The 11,540-nt window shown below is 46.1% G+C and overlaps 1 protein-coding gene across 1 annotated transcript in view; it reads left to right on the forward strand.

The window, feature by feature from the left end:
• SAMD11 (sterile alpha motif domain containing 11) overlaps positions 1-11,540 on the forward strand; it is a 127,836-nt gene that overhangs the window by 30,561 nt on the left and 85,735 nt on the right. The window contains 1 exon segment of the mRNA XM_009646780.2: positions 7,528-7,706. Within this exon segment, the coding sequence (XP_009645075.2) occupies positions 7,528-7,706 (179 nt within the window).

Genomic DNA, 11,540 nt, shown 5'->3' on the forward strand with positions numbered 1-11,540 from the left:
AAAAAAAAAGGTAAAATACCCTAAAAAAGGGCCCGGACTGTCCGTACTGGAATTGATAACTTCTGTATAAACCAGTTGATGACAACTCAAAACTGTTAAGGAGGAATCATCAAGTGTAGACCTAGAGAGCCTGCTGGGGTACAGTTATTCCCAGAATCTGTTGTGCCCCTGGCTACAGCTCTTAGGCTTGTCTGGCTACACCGAATTGCCTCCTCAGCTTGCCTCTAGTCATTGCCAGGAATTGTAAACCATTTCCATGAGGCTTGATGAAGAGGGCGACACAGTCCCCAAAACCTGGAAGATTCTTTGTGGTCTGTACTGCCTTACTTTTTTGCCTGACCATTGCTGTCTGTTCCCTTCTGCTCCCTCTGCACTTCGGGCCACCCCTCCTGTGCTGGAACAACTTCCCGTGTAACATTGGTGTCACTGGAAAGAGATGATAAATAGTAATTAGTGGTCAGGTTAAAGGGCTGGGCTGCAGCTGACAGGGAGGCAGAAAAATAGCTGCAGCGGAAGGCGGCTGACTGTTGTTTTATTCATTTGTTCATTACTGAACACTGGAGCAGGAGGTAAGATGTGAGGCCGGACAGCTTCTTCTGTCGGTGACCTCAGTTTTGACGGTGAAGCTGGTAAGCGCGGGGCAGCAGAACCGTGCCCGTGCTGGATTTGCTACCGAAACAGTTGGCCTGGTAGCACGCTGGCCTAGAACGCCTAATGAAGGCCCAGGGGAGAGTGGAGGATTATCTTGGAAGGCAACTGACCCTTTCTTAGGTGTTTACACTAATCACAGCTGAAGGTAAATGCAAACGCTGTCAGTTACCCTACAGGGGCATGTGGGGGCTCCATTGCTGTGTAATTCCCCTAATTAAAGACATTTGACTAGGTTTATTATTTGACAAAAGTAAAAGAAAAATATTCCAGGCTCTCAGAACCTCCCCCTTTCCTTTTCCCTATCTTTATTATCAATAAAAAAAGAGAGAAAATGCTGTCTGGACTTGAGGATTTCCTTCACATATGGAAAAGATTTAGCATTCTTCATCTCCCAGCATTGGCAGTGCACAAACCTCCCCTCTTACCTCCCCCCCCAGCATTCCCTGTCTGCTCCCTGTATTTCCCAGATCTGCATATACAGAAAGAATGCATGTGCTGTTGCTTCTGCAGGTTTTTTTTTTTTTTTATCCGATAGAAATTATTTTTGAGAGTTGAAGCGCAGGCACGTGAATCGTCTTGCAAACAGCTTTGATATTTTTATCAGTGTGCAAACTCTTGGTGCATTTGCATTTCTGTGCTTGCTTTCTGGTACGGATCTGGATGCTGAAGAAGCAGTGTCCATAGGGACTGCACCTGCTCATCTTCTTGGGTCAATTCCCAATGGGATCAGATGTCCAGAGTTTGGCTGACAGTTAATGTGGACTGGCAAAAGCTTTGCTTTCATGTGCATTTTTTTTTTTTTTTCATGGAGCTTTTTGCCTTGCAGCTCTCATAGCAGAGGCCTTTCCATTGCTGGGATCAATTAAATGCTCACCAGGGACTCTCTCGGCGAGGAATCTTCCCTTTTCTGGCTGACTTTGAATGTCACACCAGGGCGTTCAGCTGTTTTGACCTTGTTGCAGTAGGTCCCAGGGCAGGAAACCTTTCCTAACCCTCCCTTCCTGTCTCTCCCCCAAGTCCTATGCTCTCCGCCGTCATTCCATCTGCAAGCTCTCCCAGGGCTCTTATGCAACGGTTCGGGTTTTGGTATTCTTGGCTGGGAGAACATGGCTCCAGGGGAGAGCTATGAGGGGGTTGGATGGGTGGGGGGGGAGAAAGATTTTATTTTGTAACTCTACTGACCTTGCTTAGCCACACAGAGCGGAATTTTCCCCCCGCTCTCTGGACGGGAAGAAATATCACCACTGTTTTCTTTTCCATCTTTCTGATGGTCCCTTGCTTTCATGACAGAACGATCGGGCTTCCAGGCTTCTCCGCTCAGGTAACCTACCACTGCTCCCAAGTTGTGGGTTTTTTTTTTACTTGTAGTTCCATCTCTAGACTTGGGTAATCGCTAACTTTAAATTGTGTGTTGGTACCCATCTGATTTTTCCTGGGGAAAGGAAATATGCCTGTCTGTGATTTTTAAAAACAAAGCAACCCCCCACCCAGACAATACTTTGAGAGGCAATGAAAGCAATTAATGGTGTCAAAAGACCCTAGGAGGGTGAAGTGGTGAGTGACTGAGGGCTGGGCTGACGCAGGAACGGCTGGGTGGGTAGCTGAATGTGGCTGGGGAATAGAGGGTTATTGACTCAAACTCCAGCTGTGTTTCGTTAGTTGGTATCATAACCCACAAAATTAATCTTTAACAATGTGTAAAGGGAAGGGAGTCCTAATACATGAGGCAGTTCTGCAGTGCCCTCAACGCTCACCCTTGCAAAAGCTTCGGAGAATTGCAGAAATGTTTTACTTTCTAGATACACAAATTAAAGAGGGGATAAGCGATATTCTGTTCTCCACCCTCCCACCCTCTATCCAAGGGGTGGGGGAAATCCTTGGGTTACGGAAGGAAGCTGCAAGCTCTGAAGAGGTTTTCTCTAAGCTGAGTCAGTGTTTGTCCTGAAAGCAAACATGTTTGACCCCTCTCGAGCACCGAAGAGGTTGTTGGAGGGTTGGCTGCCGGGTAGGGGCGAGCGCCTGTGCAGTGACAGCAGCGTGCCGGCTGGCTGTATTTCACCCAGAGATGAACGCGTCGAGAGCGGGTCCTCAGTGGGGATCCTATGTTCCCCCTGCTCTCAGGGGTATAATCTGTTCCTTACACCACCTTCTGTCTGTCTTCTCCAGGGCAGGGAGCTGGCAGGCAGGCAACCTGGCTTTGCTGGGCTGGGCTATAAGACATATTTACCACTACGTATGCTTCGTCTTTTTGCCAGGGGTACTGCACCTGTACTAACAGCTGCAGGCTCTGCAGCTATAGAAAATGCTCCTGACCCACTGGCCAAAACAGTCCTACTAGTTTAAGCAAGCCAGCTGGCAAAGCACACCTTCCCCCTCTTCTTCACGTGTGTAAAAATGGAGTCGTTTATCGGGGGGGGGGAGCTGGAGTCCTGAGATGCAGTGGGTGACTATTGATTGGGTTGTTTTCCCAAGCATCAGACATCCCAATGAATATCAACAAATTGGGAGGCAGTTTTCTTTTTAAAAATATGCAAGCCTTCTTACAGGGTTCATGGTTCAACATCAGCATCCCATTAATGTATGAGATCACTCTGTAATGACACTGTCACACAAATACAAGCTTTTTTAATGTGAGATTATGAGGCTTACGTCAAATATCTATAAATCCTAATGTACCTCCCCATATATAGCGATGCTGCTGCAGTCTCTGGGTATATTCTTGCACATAACACCGCCCCACTAAGTGCGTACTTTACTACCTGCCACTGCGTGCCAAGTGGTCGTTGATAACCCTGGATCTGAGTAACGGTAGGTATCTCAATATACTGCTCAGCTCTGTAGGTACATTCCTGTCCTGTGCGACTGGCAAAGGATTTTAGCAAAAGCCGGAGTCGTAGGAATGCTTCCTGGGATGGAATGCGTCTCACAAAGGAGTGTTTTTTATTTGCAGCTTGGACCAGTGCCCTTTCAAGTCAATGGAAAGACAATTGATTGTAGCAGGTTCTGGAGCAGGCTTCTGGCTACCTTTGTGCTTAATTTAAAAGTAATGTGTATCTACTGGTGAATGCCTCTAAACAGATTAAGAAAGTGCAATTGATTCAAAACTGACTATAGGTGAACATAAAAGGCAAAATTGATTGGCTCAGTCTATTTTAATTTTCTGGGAATGGAGAAACGGAATAAATAAATAAATAAATAAACAAAATGCCCCAGTAGCAATGGCAAAAATACAAAGTCAACACAACTTTAAAAAAATGCCTTGCTAGTGCTGGAATGCAGGTGTTCACGAGGGCACTGGAGCCACTGTGGCCTTCATTCCCATGGTGTCCATGTCTGGCCGCTGGTCAGAACAAAAGCAGTACAGGTCATCTGTGACCAGAGATTGCTGCTGATTTAGATTCTCTTTTCCATTCATGTTCACTCATTTGTCTTTTAAGGGAAGAAGCTGTCTGTGTATTAGGTGATACCTATATGGCTACGAATATACTTATTTATATATTACATATGGAGGCATGTATGTGTGTGTATGTATAGGTGTATATATATGCAGCAGCTTTAGATGTAGGGATACAATGTATCCAGGCTCTGGAATGGGCTGCCCAGGGAGGTGGTAGAGTCCTCATCCCTGGAGGTATTTAAAAGAAGGATGGATGAGGTGCTTAGGGCCAGGGTTTAGTGGTGGGATGGCAGGGTTAGGTTAACGGTTGGACTCGATGATCTTAAAGGGCTTTTCCAACCAAAGTGATTCTGTGATTCTAATGTACAGAAAGGCAAAGAATAAGCATTCTGAGGAGCAGGGGAAAGGAGGAACCTGTGTTCCTGGCCTGGTGGGCTGTTTCTAGGTTTAGTGCCTCCCTTTTTGCTGCACTCTCACTCTTGTTAGGGCTGATGAGTCCCTGGGCAGTCACTGAGACCTGGTAACTGCTTGAAGGTACCATAATGGCCATAAAATGATTTTTAGTATCTGATCAGTGCAGTTCTCTTTAGCCTGTGAAGTCACAGCCGAGAGTGAATTGCAATTATTTGGAAGCGGAAATTTGCACACCCTCCCTCCCCTCCCCCTTTAATTGTTATGATAAATTGCAACTTCAGAAAAATATATAAAGCTTTGGCATGATAAAGCTCATGCTGGTATAAGTCCTAGCTTTTCAGCACGACGGAAATCTGATGCAAATACTGCCCTCCGTGCTTTTCCTTTCCTTCCCCTCACTTTTCCCTTTCTCTCCTCTTCTTCTCCCTACTGCCCTTTGGACACTGTGCAAGCTGGAGTTCCTGAGACGGCTTTGGGCAGAGGGCGGGCTCTGCGCATGTTCTCCGTATGCACTGGAGCAGGAAAGAGCAGGGGTGGAAATGGCCTAGCATGTGAAAAGTATTTAAGGGTAGGAGACGCACAATTTATATCGCGTGTTCCTCCAGGGAACTGATGGTGAGAAAGCTCTTTGCAAAGGGCCGTGTGAGTGGATCTGTGCTGCTGTGCAGGGGAGCCCACGGGGAGGAGGGAAAGCGTTTGCTATTTGTCACATAGATGCTGTTGGCCGCTCGCACCGTGGCAATTCACCGTGTGCAGGTGGGTCTCTGGGAGTCCCCAGCGATGCTCACAGTAAGGATATTCTCCTGTGTCTGAGTCTGGGCGTTTGGACTCACCACAAAGCCTGCTTGATCCAAGTTTTGTACTTGGGATACTCAGAGTTGTAGGAGCATTCGCCTTGTTGCTGTCCAAGAGCGCGTTTTTCTTCTTCACGCCCCTCTCAAGAAGAAAGTGTGTGCCTTTTTCCTTGTATACGTGCGTTTTGCCATTTTCAAGCCAGTTTGGCCCACTGCTCTTCTCTCCCTTGGGTGTCAGCTGTTCACAGGCAGCTGTGTTCTTGGCTTGGAAGTGCATCAGAATGGGAAAGCTAATGTGCCTCCTTAGAGTGATGCCTTCCAGATGGATTTAGCTAATTATCACAACAATTAGGGCTCCCCTTAATGACCACAACTGGAATTTATTGACAGAGGTAAACAAGAAGTTTTTGGGTTGTATTTGTGGAAAGTTCTTAATTTGTTTAATTAAAAAAACATGGGCTCTTCTGTCACTCAGTCTTGCTTGGTTCTCCCCTGCAGAGAGCCCGACTGCCTCTCTCAGGATGTTTTCATTTTGCCAGGTTTATTTGGAAAGTTGGACTCGATGTTTCAGAGAAACTGTTATTAGTTAAATGTTACTTTGCATTTATTTGACCTGTTTCACACACCTTTAGTCCTTGCTAAAACCATGTTTCTTTTCTGTGACTTGTCCTGTTGAAGCAAGTATGCCTACATACCTGTGCAAAGTATGTGCATGGAACTCTGCTTCATAGAATCATATCACAGAATGGTTTGGGTTGGAAGGGACCCCTAGAGGTCATCTCGTCCAACCCCCTCGCTGTGGTTCCCTTCCCAGTTTGTGGATTTTGCTTCCTAAAATTTTAAATTCTGGGGGGCAATGACATTACAATCTCCCTGGGTTTCCAATGTACATCTTCCACTGTAAGTGCTCTGTCTTGGTCAACCACAGATGGAGCTAGAAACCACCCCAAGTGCTAGAAACACGTTCCATCACAGTGAGAGCTAAAACCCCAACACGCTCTCGTTTAGGCTGCACTAGGCTCATATCTTCTTGTGGATCAGGCACAAAGGGTGCAGGGACAGAGTAATCTATAATACATTCTCACTCCTTGCAGAAGACAGGAGGTTGGGACCAGGGTCATGTTGTGCTAGGTTCTGTACACAAATATACATGCAGTTGAAAAAGCAGCTTTTGCCTCCTTGGAATGTTCCTCCTATTTACTTGGGTCTTGTCAGAAGTGAACTGTTGAGGGACGTACACTGCCAGGACCACCTAGGGGAAGTCTGCACAAGGCAAGACCTGCTAGATTCATCTGAACATGCAAATGAGCAGTGAAAAGTAGCCCCAGTAATTTGAGTTGAAATTGATGTGGACTGTTCACTGGTGTGAGTGTCAAACCTCCTGCTGGCCGGCATAGGCGGTTTTCCCTTTGCAGCCAAAGGTCTTCTGGATTATCTGGATCATATCTTCCCTGGGCTACTGGCAAAGGTTTAATTTAATCTATTCTGCTATGTTAACGTGCAATTTGGTAGGAAATATTCTGGAGAGAGAGTCTGGTGCCTAAAAAGGAAAGGCTGAGAGAGTTGGGGTTGTTCAGCCTGGAGAAGGCTCTGGGGAGACCTGATTGTGGCCTTTCAATACGTAAAGGGGTCTTACAAGAAAGATGGGGACAGACTTTTTAGTAGGGCCTGTAGCAATAGGACAAGGGGTGATGGTTTTAAACTAAAAGAAGGTAAATTCAGCCTAGATATAAGGAAAATATTTTTTATGATGAAGATGGTGAAACACTGGCACAGGTTGCTCAGAGAGGCGGTAGATGCCCAGTCCCTGGAAACATTCAAGGTCAGGCTGGACGGGGCTCTGAGCAACCTGCTCTGGCTAAAGATGTCCCAGCTCATTGCAGGGGGGTTGGACTAGACGACCTCTAAAGGTCCCTTCCAACCCAAACCATTCTGTGATTCTAATTGTGCTGCCATCTTCCTTTCCTGTTGGTGTGGAGGAGACGCAAGCTAGGAATGAAGAGGTGGGGAGAGGCTGGAAGTGCATGACTTGATATCAGAACTGGAAGAACTAGGTATAGGTATGCCTCTGCTGAAGAGTCTTTTGCAAAGTAAACATAGCCTTTGCCCACCCAACATACCAGTCTGAAACCTGCAGTGACTAACAGCATTGCCTTTGCAGAGTAGCTATTTGAGAGGAGCTGCTTGGTTATGGGTTGCCTAACCAAATTCTTGTTTTCTTCTCTTTTTCTCCTGCACTTTCCCATTCCAACTAATTCCATCCTGTGCCAGAACCGGGGTCGCCTGGCAGAGAAGAGGACGATCCCCTTGCCTCCAACCAGGATCCCGAAGAAAGAGCTGACCTCAATTTTCTCACATAGTGACGACAGCGAAGAGAGTGACAAGAGCAATGGTCAACACCCTGAAGTGAAGCAGGAGGAGGATCTCCATATCAGTATCATGAAAAGAAGGTACTTTCCTGCCAGGGAGTGCTGCATTGCAAGAGCAAAGACAGAGAAAACTGGAGAGCAGGTGACCAGGCTCTGTAGGCCAATACTGCTCAGGCTGCCCAACGGAGTCACCTCCCAGGCCTGAAATTAAAGCGCAAATGTCACATTATCGCTCAGAAAGAGTCGTTGGGTCCCCTTTTCTACTTACTCCTCCTCGGGGTGAGTAGGGCTGTGTGGGGTCTTGCACCCTGTTTGCACTAAAGGTGTCTGTATTTGCAGGCTGTGAATTGTATGTCACCCTCTGTCCAGCATTCTGTGTCTTTGTGCTTGGTGAGGCCAACTAATTACATGACCAAGAAGTCCTCTGTGGGCCTTTTATGTAGCTGTCTGAAAGGGTGTGAGTCCAAACTTCTGCATTTTGCTTTCAGTTGCCCCCAAATTCTGATGTAATATAAACTGGATGATTTAATGTTGGGGAACAAAGTTTGGGAAGGAGGTAGCAGCAATGCTTGTTGTTACATGTTCTTGATTACCAGTGTCAAAGAGCATAGCCGTGTCTCACTCATCTTGAGTGCCTCTGTAGTCTAGAAGTAGAAGTAATGGAGTTGCAGTAGGCAAAGAGTCACTTGAATACTGGGGCTTACCTCAATATTTACGTATTTTGATCGTGTCTTTCTCAGTTCCATACACATTCATCCTGGGTCACACAGGGTTAAAGGAAGGGGAGAAGGGATTGTCTTGAGTTACACTCTGGTAACTGTGTCTTGGGCTCTCATGGGTAGTCTCAGTGCCCATAATATTCAGCTGCAAAATTTTGGGTTCTCTCATCCCTCTGAAAAAATATGATGTTTAGAAGACCTGTAACTACAGGAAAATAAATACCTCAAGGCACTGTGTCTCAGCCTCCCATGCATATCATTGCAACTCATCTTGATTGTCATCTTCCTCTGATGCATAAAATCACTCAGATTCTAAGACAAGCCCTATAAAAACAGAGGAGTGGAAACCGAAGGCATGTAATTGCTTTTCTTATGTTTTATGTGTTTCTTGCTCTTGAGTAGATAAGCTGTTTCCCCCCTTGCCTTCCAGCAGATGCTGGTACATTCAGCAACTGAGAGCTTGAAAGTAGGGAGACAAAACAGTAACCAGCTCTTCTCATAAAACCCGCCTGTAATTAAAGCCTAGGTTTATCATTGCAGCTGTCCAACAGCCATGTTCAAGGGTTATCGCTTGGAAATGAAAAGGTGTTTGGGGAATGCATCTGCACTGTGCATGCGCACAGGAGCCACAGAGGAGAGGGAACCCTCCTAATCAGTTTTGGTAAACTGCCCTTCTTCTCCTGCCCCCTTTAATTATGCTGTTAATTCTACAAAATTATAGTGCTAGATTGTCTCATTAGGAGAGAGAACAACATGATAACTATATAATTGATATGCTGGGCCCCCCAAATATAAAGTGCTCTTATCTTAAATCTTTAATTACTGTAATTGCTTTGCCTTGTTTATTAAGGAATGAAGAAAAAATACTTAATAGTTATTAGCCAAAGGTCCCCCAGCTTACCATTTCTGTGCTCTTCAGTACTTTTCGATCAGTTTGTCTGAAGGTCTCTTGTTTAAGCTTTGTCTCGATTCCTTAGAGGAGTGCATGATTCCTACCAGGCAGGCTAGACTCTCATTGCTTTTGTACAGTAGTTGTTCTCCTTTTCATTTTCCTGGGAGCTCTGATACAGCGCATGTGGGAAAAGCTGGAATAGCTGGGGCAAACGGGCTGGGCAGCCCTCTTGATGAGTGCGGTAATAACAGAAAAAAAGGGGCCCGTCCTTCAGTGCTTGGTGCCCAGGCAGGGAACATCTACTGCTCAAATCCCTCAGCAGTTCCAAGTATTTTGTCCCTTGCAAATGGGTCCCCCGACCCTCCTGCCCCAAAGAGGGGGAGGACTGGCCATTTCCACCTGCCCAAGAGCAATGGATGGGAAGTGACCTGACCCCACTGTTGCACAGCCCTGCTGGAGGGAGCAGGCTCTGGCTCTGGTCCCAGCGTCATTAGCAGCCCAGGGACTGGGGTGGAAGGTGCGATGGGGCTGGCTCCAGAGACGGCAGCGGCATCACGAAGGCTAGACAGCTCGCAGACATGACAGCTGGGGCCCGGCAGAGACAGTGCCCCATCTGCTTTCTGTTTTTAATTCACCTGTTGTATCCTCCCCGATTGGTGATGGATTGGGCTGAGGTTTTATTGTCTCCCACTGAGAGGAAGAAATAGGTTAAACTGTGATAGCAGGAAAACAAGGTCAGGGCCTAAGCAAATCTGTGTTTTCCTCTTGTACCCCTGGATGGCCCTCATGCACACCTCCATGCACTTACGTTATAAACACTTGCACTATTGCTGTGGACATTGTTGCCTTTTCTTTTTTCTCCTATTCCCACTTTCCTTTATCTTGACTATTTCCTTCCATTGTTGGCACAAGGGAATGCTTACTGCTACTTTGAGGTCTGGGCATCGGTGAACAAAAGACTCTAGAGATTAGAAGAGTAGTCGGAAGCTTAGTTTCATGGCTGGTCCTTCACCCTAGCCTTTGACGGTGATTTCCTCTGTGATCTTAGGCAATTGCCCATGGTGACGGCCTTCAGAGGAGGTCTGAGGCAGAGAAGACCTGCCTCATGATGTTCTTGCAGTCCTAGAAAGGAGCAGGGACCTTTAACTGCCACTGAAGTTAGTGCATTTCAGTGCACGCCAACTTATTTCACAACCAAGTCCTTGCAGAACTGTGTCACTTTGCTGTCTTGCACATAGGTAATTAACTTAAGGAACCCAGGCCTCACACTGAAGTGAGCTTGGCTCATCTACTTTGAAATCCAGGTGACCCAAGCTTAAAGGTGAATGTTTTTATCTTGCAGTGAGACCCCCTTGAGTCCTCTTTAGCCTGCTTTGCAGGGTGTGCTAAGTAGCCTTTGTGTTACGCCTCCTGTCTGGAAGACAGAGGACTTAAAATCTTGTCTCATATAACCAGAGGCATCTGCTTGAGCTTGATACCGTAGCTTGATACCCAGACTGTAAGCACTCCGCTCTGAAGATTACTGGGACAGCATTGCAGAGGAAAATCCTTTTCTTTTGATCAGATTTCGCGTTCCTGAAAATCTTGTTCTTTTACAACCTTGCCTACATGCAACGGTTGCATTGTCTTAATTACTATGGTTTGCTTAAGTTGTACGGACTCCTGGTGGGAATGCTGTCTGGCTGGGAAAATAGTTTTTCCTATTTGGGGAAAAGAATGCTGTGAGTACAGGGCCTTTCTATACTGATGCACCTATGTGATGTGTACAGTTATTTAGTCTTAATACTACTGGCATAGCTGAACTGGTACAGGAACTGTGTAGAGCAGACTTCAGTTAGAAACTTCGGCTTCATGAAGCCTTTTTTCCTTTCTCACAGACTGTTAACTGAGACACCTCTCCCCAGCAAGCTAAACTAAAAGTTACTCCAGTCTGCTTTTTTGTTACCGCTTTCTGGTTTATCCTAGACACAAAATAAGCAATGCAGAGGAAGCCTGAGACTACAAATTCTATTGCTCTGCAATAGTTTGGGGAGTATTAACTTTCTTACAGTCATGGGGAGATTCCAACCAACATTGACAAATGCATTACCTCAGGAACAGCTTGTGAGCTTTTTCACGTGGAGGCTCAAACTGCCTTTAAGGATCTCCCTTAGTTATCCCAAGAATCTCCAAACGGAGGAAAGCCAGTGTAGCCAGACAGTAGGGTTCAGCTTTAACAGTAAGATCCTCACATGCTGTTGGATTTAAGCCCAGCATTGTCTTGTGGGTGCATGAATTTAATTTCTATTTTAAAGACTGGCCTAT

The sequence above is a fragment of the Egretta garzetta genome, unplaced genomic scaffold, assembly GCF_000687185.1.
Source record: "Egretta garzetta isolate BGI_Z169 unplaced genomic scaffold, ASM68718v1 scaffold29, whole genome shotgun sequence".
NCBI classification, from domain to species: domain Eukaryota; kingdom Metazoa; phylum Chordata; class Aves; order Pelecaniformes; family Ardeidae; genus Egretta; species Egretta garzetta.